The 26,868-nt window shown below is 45.7% G+C and overlaps 1 protein-coding gene across 1 annotated transcript in view; it reads left to right on the top strand.

Annotated features, from left to right (window-relative positions):
• FBXO7 (F-box protein 7) overlaps window positions 1–26,537 on the top strand; it is a 119,598-nt gene extending 93,061 nt beyond the window's left edge. The window contains exons 9-10 of the mRNA XM_085651959.1: window positions 8,653–8,690; window positions 25,122–26,537. Coding sequence (XP_085508085.1) covers window positions 8,653–8,690; window positions 25,122–25,478 — 395 coding nt within the window. The 3' untranslated portion in view covers window positions 25,479–26,537. The remainder of the gene's footprint in view (window positions 1–8,652; window positions 8,691–25,121) is intronic.
• Window positions 26,538–26,868: the final 331 nt, after the last annotated feature.

A 26,868-nucleotide genomic window follows, 5' to 3' on the forward strand; every position in this document is an offset into this window, starting at 1 on the left:
CGTCAGGCGGTTTGCCCAGTTTGTGGATGACCACGATGGATGCCGTCCGAACATCAGCTAGTAGTGCCCCTTTGTCAAGGCTTTCAGTATACATTTGTAGCAAGTGGGGAGAGTTTAGAAGCCATTGGCTTCAAGAATTTGATCAGGAGCCTGTTGGGTCCCATGGCTCTACTCGAGCAGACATCTTGGATAGCTTTCGGAATTTCAGCATCTGTGATCGCGCCCTCTAGGAATTCTCGATCGTGTGTGGACAGACATGCAACTTTGATGGTCGAAAGAAGGTCCACAGCTGCGGATGGCTGGACCGTCCCAGAGGACGTGTAAACCGATGAGACATAGGAAGTGAACGTGTTGGCGATCTGCTGGGGATCAGTGATTGTATCCCCATTTGCCCCGTGTACTGAGTGAACCAATCTTGACAGTTTTTTCTCCAGCCAGGCAAGGAGTTTACCCGTCCTTTTACCATGCTCCTATATCCTATGGCGTGTGGAGGCGTACCGTGCTTTGGCTGCTTCCGACAGAAGCTGTTGATAGTCGAGATGCACCATCACTAGGGAGTGTTGAATCTCTGGATCTCTGGAACAGTGGTAAGTGCCAGGGCTTTTTCCCATAGCTAGAATATCGTCCTTAAGTTGTGTGATGCGTTTGGTGAGTTCCCTCTTATGACCGACCATCAACGATGAGGCTCTACCTTTCATAACATAATGCTCCCCATAGAGTGCGGGCTGAGGCAAATAACCCCACATTTTCTTTGAAATAGCAGTCAGCTTCCTTGAGTAGTGTTTCCTTAATGTGGGGTACCTTGAGCGCCCGAGGGTTTATAGTGAGGGTAGTGCGTCGCTTGGGTAAGTCGAGTGCAAGGCTTGTGAGGACGGGGGAGTACTTAGAGACTCCGTGCGTGAGGCACCTGGATTCAGTAAAGACTACATTGAGAGTCCATCTCTCCCAGGTGCCAGAGAGCGCTACGTACCTACCCTGTTCATCCGACCAGACCCTGTTTATCATATATGGACATCCCCTGCATATGAGCACCCCGGCCCCACGAGAACTCTACGTGGACCCTAAGTGAGCGGCCAAGCAGTAATACCATCTGTTCAGTGCACCGCAGGAGTTACCAATTAAATGTGTTTCCTGGAGAAGAACAATGTCCGGCGCCTGCCGCTTCAAATACTAGAGCACGATTCCCCGATTGATTTTATCCCCCAAGTCATTAACGTTCCATGTAAGGAACTTAAGTGCTAAATTTGGTCCCATGTGTGAATAGATAGGGGAGCAATGTAGAGCCGAGAATCAGAGGACACTGCAATGTACGTGGATCGAGAGTGGTAAATGTGAGGGGGCTGGCAATATGGCCGACCATGTGCTCGTAAAAAAGGGTGATCTGGTGAGTGCGGCCCTACGGACTTCCCGTGTTTCCCCTGGTGATGCGGTAGGAACAGGACTGTGGACATATGGTGCAATAAAGAGGAAACTTGCTGCAAAAAATAGCATGATCCAACAGTAAAAAGAAAAACAAACATTATCATCATAAAGAGACTAAAGCCAAATCAATTGAAACAAACCTCCCCGTCCCCCTAACACCCACCCCACACCCTGCCTCCCTGCACAAGGGGCACAAAACCACCCGCCACCCCAAACTTGCCGAGTGTCTGTCGCCCACCCTCAACAGTATTAGGAACGTGATCCAACCCCACTCCCTGGGGCATCAATTCGTAAAAATACTTACAACTCCAGCATTCGACCCTATAGTATGCGAATCAGACACAATGAGCAATATTTATCAAAAAAGTCAAACAGACAACGATTTCAGCACCCCTGAAAACAAACAGCGTAGAGCTAGACATGTAGGAACTACATTGTGTTGGAGGTCAAATGGAAGGCAGTGGACGCCAGAACTATCTGCGCCTATCTAGTTATTGCTCAAGAAGTCAGATTGACCAAGAACAGGTTATTGCCTTTCCAAACCATCGATCCCTAATCGCCTGATCCCGGTGTCTTGGAAGCATCGCCTGGCGGAGACCCCAGTCGCTGACTTGGCCTACCGTTTTCACTAACGGGTTTATGAAGACGTTTGCCAGCCGTCAAGCCAGTCCCATGCATCCTCAGAACCATACTTTCCCTTCAGACTCAACCTGCAGCTTAGCGGGGAACAGCATGGTGTATATAATTTCTCGGTCCCGCATAGCGGGGAACAATATGGCGTATTTAATTTCTCTGTACCGCATTGCACGCGTCACATCCAGGAAGTTGCGACGCTGTTTCTGGACTCGTAGAGTGAAGTCTGGAAAGAAGGTGACTTTGCTATTGTCAATCACCAATGGTGGGGCCGCTCTCGCCGTCTGGAGTATAGCATCTCAGTCACTCTTGCCAGGAGGGGTCGGGGAGGCGCACCGGACTTAGGCCGACCCCCAGGTACTCGGTTTGCACGTTCTATCGAAAAGCATTTGGATAGACCTCTTGGCTGGAGCTGCTGGAATATGAGTTACTCAACAAAGATCCGCCGCCTGCCCCTAAAATGTCTCTTATTACGCCTCATGTGGCCTTTGTAGTCGTCGAGCTGCAGTGCCAGTGCTTCCTGAGTGGTTTGGAGATCAGTCACCTGTCTTTTGAGAAGGTCCGTTTCAGTCGCCAGTTCCTTGGTGGTGACCTCAACTGTATCAATGCGTTCAGACATTTTCCTCATGTCAGCTCTGATCAAAGAGACCTCAGTGGCGACTGTGTCAATGCGTGCTTCTAGTGAAGTGCGCACCATCGTTATGGCAGTTAAGATGTCTTGCAACGTGGGGTCCGATTGACCCCCTTTGGGTTTGGGGTTATATTGCGTCTCATCTTGTTCCTTCTGCCATGTTAATTTATCTAGTTTTGCTTGTACTGTGACCCGACCGCTGGGGCCACTCGCCATGGTGTAGTCGGAGGGTGTGGTATAGCGGATAGGAGACTGGGCCGTACCAGCTACTCACCGCTGCCTGCTGTGAGATCAAACCCACATCGGCCTGTCTACTTCCGCCAGCAAGGTCCCGACTTAAAACTACCACTAAAGTAGCGAGAACAGAGAACTTGAAGAGAGCAACAGCCGCTGTTGGATACGCAGCGCTGCAGGAAGTCCCCCTCCCTTTATAGTAAGTTTCTGTGGCCACTGCCCACACGGCAGCTGCGCTGGCCGCTGGCGTAATCCAGACGTGAATCTCTCCCCCACCACCTGAAGTATTGAATGTCTAGGTCCCCTAGGGCTTCACCCCCACTTCAAGGCCCTTGAATTATTGCAAACTCCAGTCCGCACTGCGTTGCTGCAACGCCGCTCCCTTGCACTTCATAAACTCAAAATGGCGTCTGAGTCAATACACAGGGCACAGTCTCCAACAGAGGCACTGAGTGTGTTTCCAGTGGCGCCGTCAGGTGCACTGCAACCGTGATGCACAGCGCCACACTGTTCAGGGCCCAGGGCGGTCAAGGAGGCAGAGGGTGTCACTTTGGCACGGGACTTATGGGTCCCAAGTTGTGCCGAAGAGTGAGGGCAAGTCCGGATCAATCTGCGAAACCGGACTGGCGTATTCGGAGCTGCACTGCCGGTTCCGGTGCTTCTGAGCCCCCAGTTTGTATTCTGGCAGTATGTGCGGGCCGCCACAGGTCCGTGGGACACACACTGGCAGGTGGTTCAAACGTGGTGGGGGTCGTCTGGGCGCAACAAACTCACCGGCAGCACATCTGCTGTAGGTTCTCCGCACGGCCCCTTCGTCGCAGGCCTGGGTCCCTCTTCGCAGCCGCGGTGTGGATTAGGTGTGCGCCTCCGGAGAGCGATGCTGTGTGTCCCACGCCCCTCGGCTCTGTAGCTTGATCTTGGTCACCTTCGGCCGCCCAGGTGCCCCCGATCAGGGCAATCCTTTGTCCATCCAACGGGCACGCAGTCCGGGCCAGATGAGCTCTGCTACGGTCAATTTTGTTGGGGGCACAAAATGTTAATCAAGATTTATCAGGAGTGGCGCGACGGAGCGGAGCTACCGTGCGACCAATTCCCGCAGCTGTTGGCCACGCCCCCCCCCCATTGAATGGGATTTTAAATATTCAAAATAGCTGAATTCTAATATTCCACAGGTCCTTTTGTCCTTACGATGTTTAATCTACTGAAAACAAATTTAAATGCGGACAAAGGATTTTTGTCTTACTACCCAATTGACACCGTCTCTTAATCTAATCTTCCAGCCATCTGGCAAAACGGGGACATACACACAAACTCCAGAATGAATCCATTTTTAGGTCTCGCCTGCGAACGCAGCGCGAAGCGCTGCTGCCTGCCAGCGAGATCTATTGTTGCTGACTTGCCCCGGAAGTGGGACAGAAGATGGGCATGCGCAAGGCTTTTGGCGGATTTGAGCCGGTGTACGCGCACACGCACGTGCACACACGCGATGTGCACATCGCCTGTCCCACTTCCGATAACATGGCAGCCCCGTTGGAGCGGCCTGTTGCAAGATGGGGCCGCTCAGAATTGCAAAAGTACACTTTGCACCAACAATAGCCCACACGGAGCCCCCCCAGCCCTTTATCCCTCACCGGGCTGCTCTTCTGGGGGGGGGGGGCTCCTCCTCGCGGCTTCAGCACTTCTGTTGCGGGGTTTCCCTGCACTCCTGGGAGCCCCGCGCTGCTGTGGTCATCCTCGGCCGCCGCATTCTTCACCCGGGCCCCCTCCTGGGACCCGGGGCTTCTCTTCACTCCGGCCGCCACCGCGGGGCTCTCCCTTCAACATGGGATCCCTGCGTTAGCACGGCACGCCGGTTTCTGTTTTTGCCGGAGCCGGCCCCGCCCATGTCCTGGGCAAGGGCGCCTGACTTCCGGCTTGTTTCCTTGTGGACTTGGCAAGTTCACTGAAGCCCTGACGAACGGATGTTTAGCACCCACATGAAACTTCAGGCTCTCATACCGATGTATTTTAGGAGTTGTCATCCACTACAATGTTAAACGTGTTTTCTCACCCTCCGAAGGGTTAATGACGGAGGTAACCTGGCTGGATTTCAACCTGTGACCTGCGCACTACTTGCCGGCAGCGCGCGCGCGGTATGAGCTGGTGGAGCCCTGCCCCAATAAACTTAAGCATGTACTCCAGCGCTTTAGGCTTGATTATTACACGAGCACTGATGGATGGCGGGGCAGCTGTCATGCTTCTTTTCATGTTGCTAAATACCGGACAGTCCTTCCTTGTGCTTGTCCAGTAAGTAGCAGGGTTAGGAATTAGCAGCGCCTTCAGTGCCGTGCGCCCAACAGCCCCTCGCCTGTCTAGCGAAGTCTCGCATGGCAGGAACTTAAATCCGCCTAAGTCTTTCCCTGATCCGGTTCAGAATCTCTGGTAGTTTCAGCATGTGCCTCTGGGCACCGAAAACATCAGAGTACCCTAGGGTGAGGGGGAAAGTTCGGGTAATTGTCGCCCAAAAATGATCCAGATACATTTAGAATGTTGCAAGTGAAAACAGCGGTACACCCGTTTTCTTGTTTTTAAAAATAACTGCTTACAAATGTAAGTTGATTTTAGTATGTACGATAAGACGCATGTGAGCAGATGGGAGAGATTGTTTGGTAACATGGATGGGTCAGAGCTAGCGGTGACACATCCGGACACATCTCAAAATGAAAGAAAATAGTAATCCCATTCTTTATCTCTATTGTAAGTTCTTTAATTGTAATGAAGAACTTTGTTTTTGAGTCTTACCTACAGACAGCTTTTAGATTGCCTATTGTTGAAAAGAAAAGATCCCATTATGTACAGTACCAATGCCATCAGTGAACTTTGTGCCAGCCCATTGCTTAAAATTGGTTGACATTGTGGACACTCCTTTGCTTCCTTCTTATTTGATGCCTTTCCTTGTCCTTCTTGTGTTTGTCCTTCTTCTGAAGCATTGTTTCTTTACCATCCTTTTAATGGATGGCCTTTGTCCTACTGTGTGCCCTCGTTTGATGCTTTCTCACCAAATACCTGCAGTCGGTGTTGCTCCTTCTATTTAATACCCCACTTTGATCGTCCCGGTTATAATTTTTTTTTTTTTTTAATTTTTACATTTTCCTCTCGGCCAACCCAAACTCCACCTTTGCTCGCCTTCCCCCCAGTTCCCTTTGACACCCCCCCCCCCCATGCGTTTACCCCTTTTACTGCTCCACTATTGGTGCTTCCCGTACTTTTTAAAAATGTTTTTCTTACAGTTTCCTGCAGCGTCAATTTGTAGTTGTGTACTTTTGTGTATTTTTCTGTTTGCCATTCCAAACTTCGTCTTGGAGTGGTAGGGGAAATACACTACCCCCTCGCCTGCAAGTGTGTATACATGCCATGGTGACGCATGCATGTGCATATCTCATCACACTGGTCCGACAAAGCGTCATAACTCGTATGTGCGTGCATGAGGACTCGTGTACACGCCAATTTTTGTTTTCTGATGGTGCACAGAATTAGCAAAAGACCCCCCCCCCCCACCCCCTTTGCCCACACTCAACAGCATTAGTAAAGACAATCGCTGTTCCGAAGTTGAGACCTACTGGTTTTGCCTTTTCTTCTTTTAAATGTTAGGTTACATTTGAGAACGGTCAGGAGGAATCTAGCCTTTCAATTGGTCAGTGAATAAATGGAAATACAGCTGCATATTTCAGCGCAGTTTTCGTCCAGTGTGCACGCAACGAAATGTACACTACGAAATGTGACTCAGACGAAGTGCCATCAATGAAATCAGAAATGTGGCAAGCAGGTGCACGCTTGAAAGCTGACCCCACGGAGGACTGTGGTTAGTAATGGATGTGTACACAAGGGGGTGCAATCACTTTTGCGTTACCTCTGTACAACACCAATTCTCTTATGAAATCAGTCGTTGAAAGGGGGTCGGTGCTTTTGCAATGGTGGCAGATCTACGAAGACGTTGAGACGGTTTCCGTCGTTGTGGGCAATACAGATAGACTCTTACCGTCGTGGCATCACTAGCTTCCTATAGGAGGTGCAGTGACAAAATAGCCTTTATACATGGGGCGTGTTTGCCCCTGGAATGACCACCAGTCTCAGTCAGATTATAGACGTGACTGAAAAAAATGTTTGGCGAACGGTTAATTTGAGGACACAATCAAAGTATGGAGCTTCTCGACAACAATTATAAACAATTGGTGTTCCATTATTTAGCAATGCCAATAGCTCAAACTTTAATAATGCGAGACCTATAGCATTGCAAATGCTTGTTAATGTATGTTAGAGGGACATTAATACCATATAAATGTCCGCTCAACAAACATAACTCCTATACTTTTAAATATTGCAAGGTGCTGCAAAAATAATTTTTTAAAATGTAAAATGCTAGTTATTTGCATTTTTGAAAATTCACTAGTGTTGTCACAACCAAGTTCCATACAGATGCACAAAAAGTATGGAAAGTTATATCTTTCAGTGTGGTGAGTATTATGCATTGGTAAATGTAGGGGCAGCAATAAATATTCGGGTTTGCCCTTGAAACTCCACAAACGACCCACGATTTTACCATTTATTTTTTGGTATTCAAAAAATAAGCAGGGACTTTGTCTATCTGAAAACTCACCTTCAAGTGAATGAAAAATATAGTTCTTGTCGAGAGTAAAGTAGTTCTGCAAATGCATATTCCTCCGTATTTTCTTCTCATTAGTTAATTAGGTGCATGGGAACTTCTGGAGCTCTGTCACAGTTGTAACTGCAAGAGTCCTACTTGGGCTCATTGTGAATCCAACAAAAATCAGGAGTCTTCGCCAAATATAGAAGTAATGTTTTTGTAGTAGACTTTTCAAAGATGTCATTTGGGAATCTGGCCCCCTTTATGGATTTACCTTGTATGCAACCTGTTTTAATAACTCCTGATCTCTGCATCATACTTACTTCATTTTATGTCATTTTAATTTTTGCGCTGTTTTCATTAAAAAAACTGTTTAGGACTTTCATCTTATTTCTTTGGCCTTTGTCTCAGAAAATGGCCTGGTATTTACCCACCTCCAGAGTTACTGATACTCAGGGTACCTGCAACTTTGGAGTGGGAAAAATGTGGATTATATAATGTGTTGAATCGTGAGGGTAAAATAAAAGAAAATTAGGAATTACCTGGTGAACTGGTAAGTCGGTGTCCAATTTCTCCTGTAACGCAGGCTTTCACCCATCATCCAGTTCCTAGTAATCAGATTTGCGGTGTTTCTGCAGATCTCGTAGGTGTAGTGGGGCTGTTAACTGCAGTTATCGGCTCGATCGAAATCCAGCAGGGACTCACAATGAGGATCTTGATTGGAAAGTTGTTCTTGTGTTTCTTTTAAATGACCACACATAATTTTATCTGAAGAATTCCTAGCTAGGCTCCAAAGGGTAAGTCTGTGATTCATCTCAGAAATGTAGTTCTAGATGCTAGCTTGTTTCGACATTGGAGAAGCTGAGCCACAATCTAGTTTTCTCCCATTACACACTTGTATCTTCAGAGGGGCCCTTGTCCGCACACTTATATACACATGAAACTATTTTTCCTTGGAGACGTGATAACGATAGTTGAAAGACAGAGCAAGAAAAAAGTCTGCTTTAGAAATTTCCAGATCACTTACTGCTTTCTATTCCTAGTGAACGCTTTGTTTTTCTCAAGTCTCATCTGCATTTTCTTCTTTTTTTTTTTTTTTTTTAAATAGATTCAATTCCTCGACCTCGAGAAACAGATTGGAAAGTGGTAAGTGGTTCTGGTGTGTGAATTTGTTTTCCCTGTTGCTTTCAATGCATTAGAAGAGGCACATTATTTCCGCGATATTTATTGAGATGAAAATTCACTTCACAAATGTTTGATAATAGGTAGCCTACTCACTATGCTAGGTCCTGAGTCACTTGAGATTTGTATTGTTACATAAGGCACATCAGTCTGTCAAAACTTCAGATACTTTTATAGTTTCCATTAATCACTCCTATACCTGCTTTGAACCTTCACATATTGCGCTGGGCACAACTCAAACCAAAAGTAAGACACATACAACCTCAAATACCATTTAATATGCAAAAATTTTATTTCATATACTTTATCCATTCCTGTTCACATTCATGATTGTATAAGAAGATGCATCTACCGCCCTCCGGGTCCCAGAGGTGCTTTTCTTGATTCTATTGGCATCCTGTTGGAGGAAGGGCTGTGTGCAAACTTCTTCACAATTATGGGGGGACTTCAATTTTCATTTGGAGGATTCTGCTGATCTGGACAATACGAGATTGAAGCAAATAATGAACGGAGGGAATCTCGAGCAACGGGTAGATGGCCCTACACACGTTGCGGGACACACCTTAGATGGCATATTCACTAACCACACGGCCTCTCTCTGTCGGAGACATAGCCACTCCCTTGGACGGATCATTCGGCCATCATTTTTACTCTTTCACGGGCGCTACACTATCGACTTAAATCGAAGCCCAAAGAGAACATAGTTACCCGAGCCTGGAAAAATATTGATAGCCTTGATAGGGGGAATTTTTTGAAAATAACTGCCCCAAATCTTCCAACGAATGTGGATGAGGCCACGGCGGCTTACTCGAGATGGATCGAGACCGCATGCAGCAAATTTGCTCCAGTTAAATTGTATACCCCTAAGAGAGCCCAGCCTTCAGCACCTTGGTTCTCTGCGAACCTGCAAAAGCACAAAACAAACTGCAAGAGGCTGGAGAGGGCATGGAGGAAAGAGTACAATATTAGAAATAAAGAAGCTTATAAAGAAAGCCTCTCTATCTATAGAAAGTTACTCCTAGAATCAAAAAATATATATTTCGCGGTGCAGATAAGAGGCCAAATCCTCTTCTAAAGAATTGTTCAGAACTATTACTAATCCTACGAACCCCGCTAAATCAAATATTCGCAGTAGCTCAGCTCTGTGTGAATCGGTGGCCTCCGCCTTTCTCAACAAGGTGGAAGTTATCTTCTCCTCTTTCATCAACCCTCAAGGAGAGGTGGGTGATGTGGCAGTCAACCCTATGCCAGTGACCACTGCCTCTTCACATATGTTAGAGGGTTTTAACCCACTTGAAACTCAGGAGGTAATTAAACTTTTGTTGGCGTCTCGGGCCGGGTCCTCCCTGGACCCTTGTCCAGTGTCAGTCATCAAATGCTTCCCAGAAGTCATCGCTTCTACCCTTACGCCATTGTTCAACATCATCGAGTCAGGTCAATACCCTAAAACCTGGAAATCAGCCTCAATACTTCCACTGATATAAAAAAAAAAAACTGATTTGGACAAAAATGATCCTTACAACTATAAACCCATTTCACGACTTCCGCTGCAGGCCAAAATGATCGAGAAGGCCATCAATGTGCAACTTAGCAAGTTTTTTCAGAACACCAACGCGCTTGACCTCACACAGTATGGCTTTCGTGCAGGTCACAGCACGGAGCTAGCTCTTATTAAAGCTTCTGAGGAGGTTAGAGAAGCGGTGGACCAGGGAGGTATGGCGATCCTGATCATGCTGGATTTGTCAGCAGCCTTCGATACGGTACACCACGATGTTTTGATGGACCGTTTATCGAAGGCAGGGGTTGAGGGCAGGGCCTGAAGCCTCCTGAAATCATTTCTGGCCAATAGAACACAAACAGTTAATCTGGGGAGGGATAGATCTAAGCCCTTCTCCCTCCCGTGCGGGGTGCCTCAGGGGTCCTCCCTTAGCCCCACGCTTTTCAATATATATGTCAGTCCGCTGGCTTCAGGCTTCAACTTACATCTAATGTGGACGACACACAAATTGTGTTGTCTGTACAACGAGGTAAAGAAGAGGAAATGACTTCAAGATGCCATGACTATCTGAAAGACCTATCTGGCTGGATGGCCTCTAATTGCCTGAAACTTAATGCAGGCAAAACCAAGGTCATTATATTTGGAAATAACCCCAACCTCTGGATACCGGACCTGTGGATACCGGACCTGTGGCCTGAAGAAATGGGCAATCTTCCAGCTCCCACGTTCAAAGCTAAGAACCTGGGAGTAATTATGGACAACAAACTGGCCTTTGGAGATGTTTCGTCGAGCTTTTTCCTTCTTAGAATTTTGAGGAAAATAAAATGTTCCTACCAGAGCACTGTTTGAGGACTGCAGTCTCAGCCCTCATTTTGCCACAGCTGGATTATTGTAACAGTCTGTACCCGAGCATTAGGAGAAAACATCTCTACAGACTCCAGCTAGTGCAAAATGCGGCGGCTAGGTTGCTAACTGGCACACCAAGATTTGTCTCAGTCAGACATGGTCTTCGTCAATTACGTTGGCTCCCAGTAGCTAAACGTGCACAATTCAAAGCAATGTTTCCGTTTTTTAAATCTTTGAAAGGCAGTGGTCCTGAATATCTAAGCAGACGCTTCAAATGGTATGTCCCCAGAAAAGTGCTGCGCTCCTCGGAAGGAAAACAAGTGACTGTTCTCCGAGTATAAAAAAAAAACAACTGGGGCGGCAGCAGCTTTTCCTTTTTGGCCGCAAAAGCCTGGAATAACTTGCCAGGGCATCTTAGGAATGCCACCGAGCTCCTCTCCTTTAGAAAGGGGCTGAAGACATGGCTGTTCTCTGAATAGGCCATTATACCTATGGAACTAGTGAGAGAGTACTCTGCGCCAGGACACCCTGGGGTATAAGTACGCTTTAAAAGCTCCAATAACATAACATAACATTGACTCAGCTTATAAAAGCTTCTTGGGTGACAACAGTACACCAGCAACCAAGTTGGAATGTGCAGTTAAATTCAAGCCACATCAAAAAGTTTATTTGACGCCACAAAGGACATTTCTATTTAAACCAATATCTGTTACCCAAAACTGGATCATTGTTCCCAATCAATCATTTCCAGTTGAAATGCTGTAATGTAAGGCAGCCTGGGGTATTTACAAAATAGAGGTTATACTCTTTTCCAGATAGAAGAACTTTAAAAGCAACACAGGTGAACAGAAAGCGAGCACCTGTTCGCATTATGTGAAATGTACTGAGAATTTTTTTGTGTGCATTTTTGGGACATATTATGCAACTTTTGCCCCTAGATTAAAAAACTCACACATTTATCTCAGGCAGAAGAGGTAGGCCAGGTTTGCTAGTTACGGAGTATCAGAGGCTCCTGAATAATGATGATTTGCGTGTGTCCTATAAGCAGAAATCCCTGGGCACTGACTTTACAACACTGCTGAAATCCATATTTTTATCTCATCCATTCAGATCCCGAACTTAGGGAGAGTGATGGATACAAAACACTCTGTTACAACACTCCATGCAAAGTGACTCTTATCTTTTGGAGTGTTTGTTTGTAAATATATGGTATTTCTATACCTCAAACCCAGCCAAAAGGCAGCTGACTGCTGTACGTGGTCAAACTCAAGTTTAAAGTCAATAATCAATGGGCAGTTAATGCATTGTGATGTAGTGCTCTTTAAAGTGCTTAAGTCTTCAACTTTCTTAAATTAGAGCAGTGTTAGGCGATCCTGAAGGATATGGGGGTGTTATTCAGGGTCCTGGGTGCATAGATGGGAAAGGTCTCCTGCCTTGCTTTTTCCTTTTTAATACCTTTTGGTGTGCAGTCTGATTGTAAACTGGCTGCGGGTGTGTCGAAAACCAACAGAGGTGATGAGATTGTGTGCACGATAAGCATGGGTGATGGTTGTGACGGCTGTGTAAATGATGCTGCTGGATTTGTAGATGGTGCAGGCCTGCAAATGGAGTTAATGGGATTCCATCAAGATGGGGGTGATGTGGTCATATTCCTGGATGAGACGTGTGGTGGCATGTAGGAAGCCCCTAAAGAGTGCCAGTGTGGAATTTGTTAGGCCATTGAATAGGCATCACCAATATCCAGATGTTAGAGTTCAAGCACAAGTACCTAAGGCAAGGTGGCTAAAGAGGGACCGTAAGGGCTACAGCATGTATCATGCCACCCTAAGGGACCCCTCACCACACATTTTGTACAGACTGCCATTGCAGGCTGCGTGTCTTGATGCAGATAAAAGTGAAAATACAACATGGCACACACCCCTGTGTGCCTTTCCTACAGACGCTGCATGCATTATAGATAAGCAACCCCTACAGCAGACCTTAGGCAGGGCGCACTATACTACATGTGTGTACATATCTGCATGAGTAGATGTGCCCCTGTGATGTCTAAGCCAATTCTCAGATGTCACAAGTCAACAGGGAAGCCATTTTAAGAACATGTGCTAGACACTTTTAAAACGAGTTCCTCAGCTACATGATGGCTTCACTGAAATCTATGGTGTTTGGGATCAAACACCTTGTACTAATAAACCCACAAGGACTCCAGTGGTGGATTTATGAATACATGCACCCAGAGGGCACCTTGGAGGTGCTCCCTGAAAACCTACTAGCCTCTAGTGTGCTGGCTGCCTGGTGTAGATAGGTTTCTGACCCACTGCAGATGAGAGCCTACGCTTTGAGAGCAGAAACAATACCTGGTCTGGCCGGAAGTGTAGTCGCCTACGCAGAGCGGGATGACTCAGTAATCGGCATATCAAGGCAGGAGGCTTCAAAGGCCACTGCTGCCTTCAATATGCGATTACAACTTCCCCAGACAGGGGCCACACCAACCCTCCTGGCCTGGGCCCATTTGGCACCATTAGAAAATAGATATGGGAGGAGGCATGGTGCACTACCACGCCAGTCACACCCCTATGGTGAGCTAACTGATACTACCCCACCTTAGAAAAATTCCGCCATCTTGGTGATGACAGAATTAAGAACTCTGGGACAAGGTTATGCCTGCTTCCCATAGGAAATAGCCAAATAGGGGGTATAGTGACCCCAAGGGTAAGTAGCCCCTAGGCTACCACCCTTCACTCCCCAAAATGTAGTATTTGGGCTAGTCCCTGGCATCAGTAAATCAGATTCTACCAACCTGAAGAGAAGGACATGAAGAATCGCGAAAAGCAAGAGCTGAGGAGCAGCAACTGACATGGCGCCAACCCTGTCAGCCTGCCTGCTGTCGCCAACAATTGTGCCAAAGTAGACTCGTCCTGCAGCTGCTCTGCCTCCAAAATCCTGGGAGAACTTGCCAGCACTTCAAGAAGCAACCAGGATCTCCCAGAAGTAGTGGAGCTGCTCCCCTGCAGGCACCCAAGAAGAGCAGTGAGGACTTCGGATCTCCAAAAACCCGACACCAGAAAGCACTACTGCACCTGTGCCCCTCAGCCAGAGTCAAAGTGGGCCAACAGTGCCAGCAAGGTCCTGGGACCCTCCAAAGTTAAACCCCACCTTGGGTTTGACCGACTGGACTCTCGGTCACTGCCTGCAGATGCTTTGTGCAGGCCCCCTCTATTGCAAGTGTATCGAGCCCCACATCCATAGGAGAAGGGGACTGAAGGTGTCCCTACATGCCCGAGCATCGTAAGACCAGAGACTCTCCTGTTGATTCAGCCGGACTGGTCCCCACGTCCCTACGTGTAGCCTCTTTGTCCCTGGACCGTTCCCTTTTGAAACCAATGAGGAATCCAGTGCCGAAAATCACCTCGGCACCCAGACTCCCCCAGAGCCTGTCAAGGTGACCTGTTTGTGCTGCCTTGGACCTTGCCCAGTACTTACCATAACTCCAGAAGATTGGTCCTGTAAGTGGCTGCCCAGTACCCGTATGCAGTAAATGTGTTTTCCCTATAGGATAACATTACCGCATTAGAGACAATACAAATATGTTTCCCCTCGGTGCGCAATCCACTGTACCCTCAACGGTTTTGTTATTATACGCGTTTTCCCTCTTTCTGCTTATCCATTCAATCAAAGTCTCTCATCTTCGATTGAAAACATTGTGGACGGCCTTCGGGCCTAGCCGCGTCGATCCACACCTCTGCCGATGGAATGGACTCTGTTTGAATTCTGTCCTCGATGCCACTCAAAGTACCCTCGCACCGATCCACACAAGGTCTGCAACTTGTGCTTATCACCAGTGCACAAGGATGAAGACTGTGTGGCCTGTCGGTCGTTCAGATTGAAAAAGACTCTTCGAGATCGTTTGGCTCAACGACGAGAAATGCAACGCCAAGACACTCAAAAGACTCTGGATATCTTTAGAGAATAATTCAAACAGGAAGAAGCAGCAGCAGTGAAAGAAGAAGACTCCTTCTCGGTCCCAGAATCGTATTCCGAGATCGAGTTGGAGTCCGAAGACATTCCAGTGGGACAGTGTGTCGTGAGTACTAAAACACCCATACTCCATAAACTAGCTTCCACCAAACATAAGGCTTTAACACCACCTCTGCCTTCGGGTAATAGTCGGCACCGTGACGATGTTTCCGATGCCCCGCCTTTGGGCCCTGCACCAAAACAAGTGGTCAAGCCTTCTGGCTCAGGATCGAGCCGAGACAGATCGTCTTCGGCCACAAAACATTCTTCTCCGAAAAACAAATCTGGTTCGGAGCTGAAACCTTCCGCTTCCAAGGACAAGTTCTGTTCGGCACAAAAAATGTAGGTGCCGAAATCCAAAGGAGATCTTTAGGATTTCCTTAACCGATTTTAGATATTTTGAAGGACAGACTAGATCCAATGCAGAAAAAGCTTTACACCAATACAAACACTGGCCATATTTTAGCCAGAGTTCCTTCCAAGAGGAAAGTCTGTTCAGAGGACACTGGACACAAGACCCCTTGTAAGAAGAAGAAGTACATTGCTACAAGTCAAGATAAGATATACTTTGCCATCCTCTCCACCACCTCCACCGTCCTCACCTTTACTGATACTGCCAGGCTCAGATCCATTACACATAACACCACATGGGTCTCCTCATACACAGCCTGATTTAGGAGATGGGGATGATGATGATGCCGATGATCACAATGCTCCTTTGCCATCAGACCCATAGGATGATTATAACATTGATCCACCCATGGATAACGATCTGGACCTATAACTTGCAAAACCTTCACCTACAGACGATAATGTATCTTATCTAGAGTTCATTTCCAGAGCAGCAGCATATCCTGGGGTTACACTGCATAAAGAGGCCTTGGATGAAGATTTTTTTATTTGAAACACTAGGATCTTCACACAGTTAGTCGGTCTTCCTATGTTAAAAGGCATGATGAGACATGCAGATGAGATTTTTTAGGATCCTGATTGTGCACCTATTTTAACACCCAGGGTTGATTAAAAAAAAATATATCTATATATATATATTCACTTAAAAAACCATAGGTTTCACACATGTTATAGTTAGCTGGACATTTCACTCGTGAAAAACCATTGAAATTCCCCCGTTATAGTTAGTGCAGGCAACTATAACTCACGCGACCGCAATCCTCTGCTGATGACGTCAGATATTACATCACTGTATTTAGACACTTATTTACCCATGTCTTCTTCCATTAATTTTTAGCTATACATATATTACAAATATTTTTTTTTCAGACAGACACATATGTCATCAGTGATGTAATATCTGACGTCATCGGCAGAGGATTGCGGTCGCGTGAGTTATATTTGCCTGCACTAACTATAACGGGGGAATTTCAATGGTTTTTCACGAGTGAAATGTCCAGCTAACTATAACATGTGTGAAACCTATGGTTTTTTAAGTGAATTTGCAAGGTTTTTTAAATGCTAATTCCTAACTAGAACGTGTGTGAAACCTATGTTTTTTTCAGTGAATTTGTACGGTTGTTTAAATGCTAAGTTATGTATTTATTTTTTTAAGGTTTTTCACCGTGCGCGTACCGTACGCGCACGGTGCGCTTTGCGCACTGCGCGCGCTGTGGGCCCACGTTACGCAGTTCGCGGAATTTTTTCCTTTCCACCGTACGCGCACGCTACGCGTACTCCGCGATTTTTCGCAAAAAAATTTAAGGACATTTTTGCCCTTGGGGGTCCTTCTGGGACCCCCTGACTAAGGCTAGGGGGTCAGGAACTGTCCTCCCTGCCCCCTTTTCACGTTCTCCACCTTTGTTTTTCACCCCCTCAGACTGCGAGAGACAAAATGGCGGCCGACACTTCCTGGTTTCGACCGATTCGAATGTTTACTAAGATCTAACAACCAATCAGAATCGCGCTCGCGCACGGCAGCGTGCGCATACGGTAAGTTTTACCGTACGCGCACGGTGCGCGCTTATAGATATATATATGCTTTTAAATGCTATTTTCTCAGGAAATACTGAACAGATTTACACCAGACCTGCAAAAGGCACATCCCTGACCTGAGGACTACCTCTCTGCCAAATTTCAAGTAATTCTGTTCAGCCGTTCGGGCTGTAGCTTGGACTAAAGGTCCTATTGGAAAATGCATGGGGAAAACGCGTTTTGGGACCCCCCCTTTTTCTCAGCCGCCGCTTGACGAATCCCCCCCCGAGACTTTCAGGGAAGGAGCGGAGCGCCCCACCTATTTTGAAAATTTCGCGAGGATTCGTCAATCGGCGCCAAAGTTATTTCAAATAGAATGTTGCGGATTTCCTATGGAAACACGATCCTAACTATAACTATCTACTGGCGACCGCCAGTAGATAATATATATATATATATATATATATATATATATATATATATATGTATATCTCATCACCCTCTGATCATGTTTTTATTAAGGGACCACACCCTCTAGGTTCACAGACCTCTGGGGATGAACCTCCACCAGATAAAGTATCTAAGCTTATTGACACATCTGGTAAAAGGGTAGCTGCTAATCAAGGGCGCATTGCTAACACGCAAGGCCTACTAGATAGGTATGACAGGGCACACTGGAATGAGATGGACGGTCTACTTCAGTACCTCCCAGAAGAATACAAGAAAAAGGCACAAGAGCTAGTTCAAGAAGGGAAACTCATTTCAAATTATTTTATTAGATGTGCTCTTGATGCTGCTGACACTGCAGCAAGAGACGTTTAATACTAGCTTTCTCTTACGTCGGCATGCCTGGCTCATGATTTCAGGTTTTAAACCAGAAGTCCAGCAGTCTATTTTAAATACTCCTTTTGACAAGCAACATCTTTTCGGACCTCAGGTTGATGAGGCTTTAGAAAAGATGAAAAAAGACACTGATGTGGCAAAATCCATAGCAGCACCTCAGACACCTTCACGTAGACGCTCCTTTCGCTGTTCATTCTATAAAGCAGGGTCTAAAACTACATCCTCCGACCTTAACACTTCCTCATATAGGTCCGACACGCAACCCTCTTCTGCTAGAGGCTTTTAATAGAGGAGGGTACAGAGGGAACCATTTTCAAGGTAGGAGTAAGAGCACACCAACCATAACTCCCCTTCCCCCAATAAGCAGCGACTGGCCAGGGCCGGCTTTACCACTGGTGGCGCCCTGTGCGACAATGTTTGCTGCCCCTCACCCCCTACCCCCCCCCCCCCCCCCACAATGACCACCTCGCTACGGATCCCCACACTACCACCATTTGATAGTGCCCCCCCAAGTCTCCATAACCACTGTCTCTTAGATTCATTTAGCTTTATAGCACCGCTTATACTAGTTTAAGGCGTCCGAGCGCTTTACATCACATACATTGCACGGAGACAATCATATGTTTGTAAATCAGTGTATAGGAAATGTTACATAAGACAGAGGCCTACAAGGTGTAGGAGTCACATGTCATCCATATGGGTAGGCAATATAGTTTAAGAGTCCTTGGTCTGGAAAAGCACACCGCCTCACTCCGCCACTTCAGAAACACAAGGCTGCACCATATTTACAACAATATGGTGCAGCCTTGAGTTTTCTCCTGCGCTGGCACTACACTTAGCAGTGTAGCGCCAACGCAGGCACCCTTGCGCCGTAGTGCAAGGTTGTCTGCGTGCAAGGGAAAGATTGAAGTTCCCCCTTCCTGTACATAAAGAATCTTTAAATGCCATTTTGTCACTTCTATGTGTGCTGCTGAATGCAGCACACATGGAAGTCACAAATAGCATTTTTTTAAAAAAAAGATTGTTTATGTACTGGAAGGGGCACCTTCCAGTACATTAACTATCCAAGGCTTTTTGCTTTTTCCATGTGTGCTGCACAAGGCAGCACACATGGAAAAAAAAAACGAGGAGAAATAAAGCATTTCTCCTCGTTTTGCCAACTCAAGACCATGATTTCCCTGGTCTTAATTTTGGCACTGCCTCCTATTTATGCTGCCCTTGTAAATAGGGGGCAGTGTCAAAAGCAATGGGTGTTTCCGGTTGCAACACCCACTGCCAACTCCTTTCACGTTAAGAATTGCGTGAAAGGGTCCCTTATTTACAAGGTAGCGGTAGGCCACATTAAGTGGCTTAACGCTGCCTTGTAAATAAGGCAGGACCCCTATCGCCACGGGAATGTCACAGAAAGTGACGTTCCCGTGGCGATAGAGGCTTGTACATATGCCCCTCAGAATTTAAAATGTAACAGCATTGTTAGGGGTTTTCTTTAATAAGAATTGATTTCTAACCAAATTAACCCTTTTTTATTAGGATAAGGAAAGACTAGGCAAAACAAATGTGTCTGTAATATATTCCTTGCAGTTTGCATGCAGCTCTTTGACGCCTGTTAATAGCTCGCTGCTCTATAATAGGATTTTACCAGTTAAACTGCAAGTAACACAAGGATCTCTCTGACAAAAGCGATCACCCATTTACCTATTAGTAGTATATGCACTTCTGTGATCTGAATTGGACAAGTTCTTTGCAGCAGGCATGTTAACCCTCTGCACTATGATGAGTCAAAACTTCCACTAGAGACAAAGCTCCAGTCTCTCGAAAGGAAGACCATTAATCACTGGAGGTAAGCTGACATGTTCATTGATGCTTCAAAATTGCTGGGACCAGGAACGTGGAATCGGGTGCTTTTAAAACAATACACACGGTGCCCCCACTCCAAGTCAGCGCCCGGTGCGGTGGCACCGATCGCACCGCCCTAGAGCCGGCCCTGGACTTGCCTACACTTCCACCCCAATTATTTAACACCTGTCGGGGGAAGACTTCCGCAATTTCTGCTCATTTGGCAATCAATAACATCAGACAAATGGGTGTTAGACATTATCCAGCGTGGGCCTTGCTTGGAGCTTACCATCAATCCTCCCAATATTCCACTTAACACTCGCAAACTCTCGTAAGAGCATCTGCAGCTCCTCAAACAATAGCTACAAGCTCTTTTAGCAAAAGGGGCTATAGAACCAGTTCCATTACAGTACCAAGGTTCAGGGGTGTACTGTCTGTACTTTCTAATCCCCAAGAAGGACGGCTCCTTAAGACCCATTTTGGATCTAAGGACGTTAAATGTGTACATACTTTCAGAACATTTCCACATGGTCACGCTTCAACAAGTACTTCACCCTGCTACAGCAAGGCGATTTTATGTCCACACTGGACTTAAGACGCATACTTTCATATTCCATTTAACCCTGCTCATCGCAAATACCTCAGATTTCTGATAGCAGAAAAACACTATCAATTCAAAGTACTCCAGTTCGGAGTAACTACTGCACCCAGAGTGTTCACAAAATGTCTAGCAGTAGTAGTGGCACATCTCAGAAGACAACACATTCATGTCTTCCCATGTCTAGACGACTGGCTCATTGAAGCCAGCACACACCAAAAGTGTCTAGTCCACACTCCGATTACATTAGACCTACTCCACCAATTGGGTTTCACGGTCGATGTGCAGAAGTCTCACCTTCAGCCTTCACAAATGCAGTCCTATCTAGGAGTGACTCTAAACACTTGCACATCTCTAGCCTCTCTCAGTTCAGTCAGAATTCACAATATTCAATTTCTGATAATTCAGTTTCAGGCCAGTCACTACTTAGCAGTCAGGACTTTGATGCAACTGCTAATAATGATGGCATCATGTATTGCGACAGTGCCTCATGCAAAATTGCACATGCGTCCTCTACAGCAGTGCTTAGAACGTCAGTGGAATCAGTCTTGGGGTGAATTAACAGTTCTAGTGTTGGTAGACAGCCACACCCATTGCTCTCTGCTGTGGTGGAACACACCAAACGTATCAAAAGGGCAGCCCTTCATCGACCCAGTTCCACACATCGTGCTAACAGACGCATCCCTCACAGGTTGGGGTGCCCATCTTCACAACTTCACAATTCAAGATCTATGGGACAACAAGTACACAGATCTGCAAATCAACTATCTAGAGCTTCTAGCTGTATATCTAGCACTGAAACTTTTCAGTCTCACCTCATAGGCAAAGTTGTCCTCGTCCGCCCTGACAATATGACTGCGATGTACTATGTACAAAAACAGGGGGGGCACATTCTCTGCAACTGTCACGCCTCTCAGACCATTTGGCGTTGGGCAATTCATCAGAATTCATCTTCTAACAGAGCACCTCCCAGGAGCGGACAATCAGATTGCCGACCTTCTAAGCAGAAGGTGGCAACAAATGCACGGGTGGGAATTTCATCCCCACATTCTCCTTCCATACTTTCAACAATGGGGATTCCCACAATCAGTTTGCCACAGTAGACACCTCAAAAATGCCCAAACTTCGCCTCTAGGTTCCCACACCCTCTATCCAAAGGCAATGCCCTATGGATAAATTGGTCAGGAATATCTGCCTATGCTTTTCTGCCTCTTACACTCCTTCCATTTCAGGTTCAGAAGCTCAGGCAAACATCCCTCTCACTGATTCTAGTAGCTACCACTTGGGCTTGTCAACCATGGTTCACAACACTTTTAGAACTATCGGTAGTTCCACATCAAAAGCTGCATCTCAATTCCAGTCTTCTTACGCAGAACCATGGAGACGTCAGACACCCAAATCCCAAGGAGTTCAATCTAGCAATTTGGCTCCTGAAGTCATACTTGCCACATGAATGTATTACCATTCTTAAAGAAGCAAGAAAGCCTACTACTAGAGCATGCTATGCAGCACAATGGAAAAGACGTGTTATATATTGTACTAATAACATTGATCCACTAGATGCATCAATTCAAAATATCATGTGTTACCTTCTGCATTTACAGCGCGCTGCTCTAGCCTAAACTTTCATGTGTTTGCATTTTGCAGCAGTAGCAGCATAATTGCAAAACAGATGAAATCTATCTTTGTTCAAGGTTCTAGTAATTAAAGCTTGTATGGAGGGCCTTAAGAGAATAATACCACCCAGGGAACCTTACCTCCAGCATCAGTTTGGATTCTGAACATGGTACTTACATGGCTCATGGGCCCACCTTTTGAGCCATTACACAACTGTCTGCTACAATTTCTTTCATGGGGAAGTAGCTTTCTTCATTGCGATCACTTCATTGAGGAGAGGTGTTGAACTACTGGCTTTAACCTTGGAAAAGAACCCTTCTTTCAACTTCATGAAAAACAGAGTAGTTCTTCGCATCAACCCAAAATTCCTTCCTAAAGTGGTTTCTGCCTTTCATAATAACCAATCGGTTGAGTTGCCTGTGGTCTTTCCTCAACCTGATTCCGTAGCAGAAAGAGCTCTTCATACTCTAGATGTCAGAAGGGCGCTATTGTACCACATTGAAGGAACAAAGGATTTTCGCAGAACAAAACTATTGTTTGTTGCATTTGCTACACCTCACAAAGGCAATCTGATTTCTAAATCTGGTATTGCAAGATGGATTGTTAAATGCATTCAAACATGCTACACTAAAGCTAAACAAACTTTATCTATACCGCCTAGAGCGCATTCCACTCATAAAATAGGAGCGTCTTTGGTCTTTTTAGGTAACTTCCCTATAGCGGACATTTGTAAGGCAGCAACATGGTCCACACCACAAACTTTTACCAAACACTATTGTGTGGATGTGTTAGCACGTCAACAAGCTTATGTAGGCCAAGCAGTGCTAAAGAGACTTTTTCAAACAGCGCAACATCTACCGGTTAGCCACCGCTTTGGGAGAATACTGCTATATAGTCTACGCAAAGCATGTGTATCTATAGCACACGTGCCTTGGACGGATTATGCTACTTACCCAGTAAGCATCTGTTCTTGGCATGTAGAGCTGTAGATTCACATGCACCCCCCTACCTCTAGCTGTTGCCGTTTTCATTATTTACATTACATGCGCATGAACATCCCTGTACTACACTTACTTACTCCATTCTCATCCTCTTGTGGAAAAACAGTCTAACAATGGAGTCGATGCCCATGCGCAATATCACCAAAAGGAGGAGTCGCATTCCCTCGTGACTAGGAAAGACTTCTTTGAAGAAAAACAACTTGCAAACATCCGGACCTAACACTAGATGGCAGGAGTATGCAAAGCTCTACATGCCAAGAACCGATGCTTACTGGGTATGTAGCATAATCCTTTTGGTACCTACACCCGCGAGTGGTGAGGTGTTTTCTTCCTCTGAGCAGGACCAGGAAATTAATTTACTTCAAAGGGGCCTGCCCTCTCACAAGTAAATATTAGAGGATATCCGGACCGCTTACCCTCTGGATAGGTTGGCTCCAAACCCAATGGAAGGAAAGCTACCGCAAGAACTGGTATTGAGTGACCATGGTGAAAGGAGCAGCTCATTACCTTGGCCACACCTGGGTGGCCACACAGGCTTTCCCCATCTTGGATTTTGAGAGCAAGGGGTAATGTGGGATTGTTTGCAGTAGGAAAACAGAAACTGCTTCAAAATTAGGCAAGCTTGCCCCCAGGAACTTCTACTTCTTTAGTTAGGCAGTGCCTAGGAGCCACTCCCACCCACTAGCTGATGCTAAGCATATATTTACACCCCCCCCTCAGCACACTTCCTGGACCTGTGGAAGATCAGCAGTGGACCGGACCTGCTGTCTTTGACCTTAGAGGAGCGCTAAAGTACTAGACCTGCTCCATCTTGTATCCAGTACAAAGAAGTTTACTCCAAGGGTTAGTTGGGCTGACCTCCCGTGTGGCTACATGGATACTGCAAGCTGCAATAGACTGTTTCTCTAAATTACCTATCCGACCAGTAGGAACTGGATCTGAACTGGACTTTGCTCCTAGCCTCCGCCTGATACCCAGAGTGTCTTGAAAGTTACATCCTTTGAGGTACAGGGGGATTTAGAAGTGTACTCCTTTGCTTGTTTGGGCACCAGAAGAAGTTCCACTTTTGGATTGAATTTCAGCCTTGTCCGGCTCAAAGCTCCTAGTTATTTTTTTGGAGGTCTTAAGTCTCATTCTGCTGGACATTGATGTTTTTCTGTGAGAAAGCTCCAAAACTCCAACTCTTAATTGCACCTTCTTCGGATTTTGTTCCTCAAAAAGGGACGGAGTTTCTATCAACTTTGGGACTTCTAAGACCCCTTACTAAAATAGGACTTGGAAAACTTTGGACCTTTTTGACTTCAAATCTTTCACCAGGAGCAATCCACTTGTATCTAACCAGGGCTCGATTGCAGTCGGCTCCCAATGTCGCCTAGGACCTAGTTTAATAGACTATCATTGCCACTTTGTGATTTTTGGTGCTATTTTCACTTAAATCTTTAAAATTCATATTTCCAGATTGCCTAATTGGATTTTTGGGTCTTATGTTTCTGTAACAAATTGGAGTTTTGTGTGACTGTTTCTATGAATGTATGTATACAATGCTTAACCCATTGATTGCTAAGGACGTGATGGTCTCGTTCTCAGCACTATTGGAGCTGGTTGTGCTGAGGACAAGGACATCTCTTCCTTATCACATAAGTTGGTACATACTTTACAAGTTGGTTTTAAATTATGCCCGACTGCTCCCTGTCTCATTACCAGGGATTGAGCACTGATTTATTTCATTTACTTTATCTGACATCTAGCAAGTTGGGGTCTAATTCTTTCAGGTTGGCACTTGTCCACCCCAAATAATAATCCACTTTACTGCAAGTATATTACGTAATAAAATGTCAATCATTTTGCCACATTATTACTAATAAGGTTATTGCCTTTATCGTAAAGTAGTCTGACATCATCGATCCATCTGCCTGTCCGTTCCTTATTGCTCTGTTTTGTCTTTAGGATATTTCATTCATCTATACGAAGATATTTTTGTGTGCATCTAGATAGCAAATTTTTACATCCACTGCCACTCCACAAATTTGAGGATTATTTATATTTCAATATTTGGCATGGCATGTATGTCAACAGGGAGGCAACTTTTGAATATTGTTGACAAAACTTGTTCAGCTTTTAAGTAGAGTTATATACATTAACCAGCACAGGAGATCCTATGGTGCATAATTTACTAGTAACAGATAACATTTCACCCTCTTCTCTGTGTTCTGCAGATCTACTGGAAGAAGTACAAACAGAAGAAAGAAGCCCTGAGGTGGCGGCACATGTTTTTCCAGCCTCCTCCCCCACACCCTCTTCCCTTGCATCCTACCCCCTTTTACCCAGACCCCTTTGCACCTCGACCCTTGTACCCGCCAGGTATCATCGGTGGAGAGTATGATCAGAGACTCATTCTTCCGTATGTTGATGATCCCATCAATTCACTGCTTCCAAGCATGGGCCAAGCTTCAGGCCGGTTCCTTCCCCTCAGGCCTAATTTTAATCCCATCGGCTCACTACAAGATGCAAGGCGCGCTGGTTCTCGTTCCAGCAGAGGCAGACCTTCAGACATCCGCCGGGCTTTCATTTGACCTCGCGATACCACTCCTGTTCTGAGCCAGCGCTGTTGGCTGCTGCTGAATAAGACCTCGCCATGCTAGGGCATACAGTTTGCACAGAAAAGCCTGTTTCCACTGGTGGTTCAAGCACTTTTTAATGTGAGTGAATTTCCTTTCACCGCATTCTGTGGATCAAATGTTAGGTGGGCAGGAGCGCTTTAGCAAGCCGGTTGTGTGGTTGCACCTTCAGGTTGAGGGGCGCATAGAAGTCGTAAAATTACTTAAAGAAAATAACCACACCTTCCTCCTACCTGTGCGATCTCTGCCCTGCTGGAATTTAAGTAGGGGGACCAGTATGCTGTAATAATGCTCAGTTGTTGATTATTGGATCTCATGTTAGCAGTTCCCCAGTTGATGGGCGATACCCTCAGCAGATAGTGGCTGCATCCAAGGTGAAATCAGCAGTTTGTTAGCTCCTGCTTTTTCAGGCTAGGAAAGGCAAAGAAGGAAAATAGGCCAGTTGATTCCTAGTAGCCTTGGACTCCATCCTGCCACTGGCTTAAAGAGCTCGCCAGTGGAAGGCCTGTGCCCACTTTCTGATCTGGCTACAAAGATTCAGCTCTTCGCCATCTTTAGACAGACGAGAACACCTCGCCTTCCTAAGAGAGGGAAGGGCTGCGCGGCCTGTGCTTATTGTACTCCTTACTGGTACAAAGGGAGGCATAGCCCCCCCCCCCCCTTCATAATGCTTTGGGTTATTCTCAGCACTGTTTGTGACCCTTTTATTAAATCAAGCTGATTTATAATCTTAATTTGTGTTTTTTTTTTCTCTTCTGCTTGGTTGCCTGTGTGTATCTCAAAACATGTTTACACCTAATACTCGCACATCCAGAGATGGATGAAGTACTAATGATTCTTAAAATAATAAATCTTCATGTTTGTTTCTTCATCTGCGAGTTTTCACAGACCAAGGACTGGGATCGTCAGCGAGGGCGTGAATGCAGAATTTGAAAGAGCGATGCATGGTGCGATTAGTTGAAATAGCAGACTGTCTTTATTTGTAATTTGCTACAATAAAATTTGAATTAATGACATAAGTTGCAATGAACTTATTATGTTAAATAGAAAAGCTGTAACTGCCTATTAGCATTCAGTTTGTGACAATACTTGTAAGTATTACTTGACTTCCTTTGCTGTGGCTATCTGATTTTTGTTGTTGTTTGTTTTTGTGAGAAACTGCTGTGAAATACATTGCATTCGCCCAGGCCTGCCGTTGGGCCTTATAGGTCTGAATATCCGCTTTCTTTAAATTATGGTTGCCAAAACCTTAAAAGATGTTAAAGAGGTATACTTATATCTGTAATTAAAACATTTTTCAGACAACAGAAATGCTGTGTCTAATAAGCCTCATCCCATAATTGAT

The sequence above is a fragment of the Triturus cristatus genome, chromosome 4_1, assembly GCF_964204655.1.
Source record: "Triturus cristatus chromosome 4_1, aTriCri1.1, whole genome shotgun sequence".
In the NCBI taxonomy this organism is placed as follows: Eukaryota; Metazoa; Chordata; class Amphibia; order Caudata; family Salamandridae; genus Triturus; species Triturus cristatus.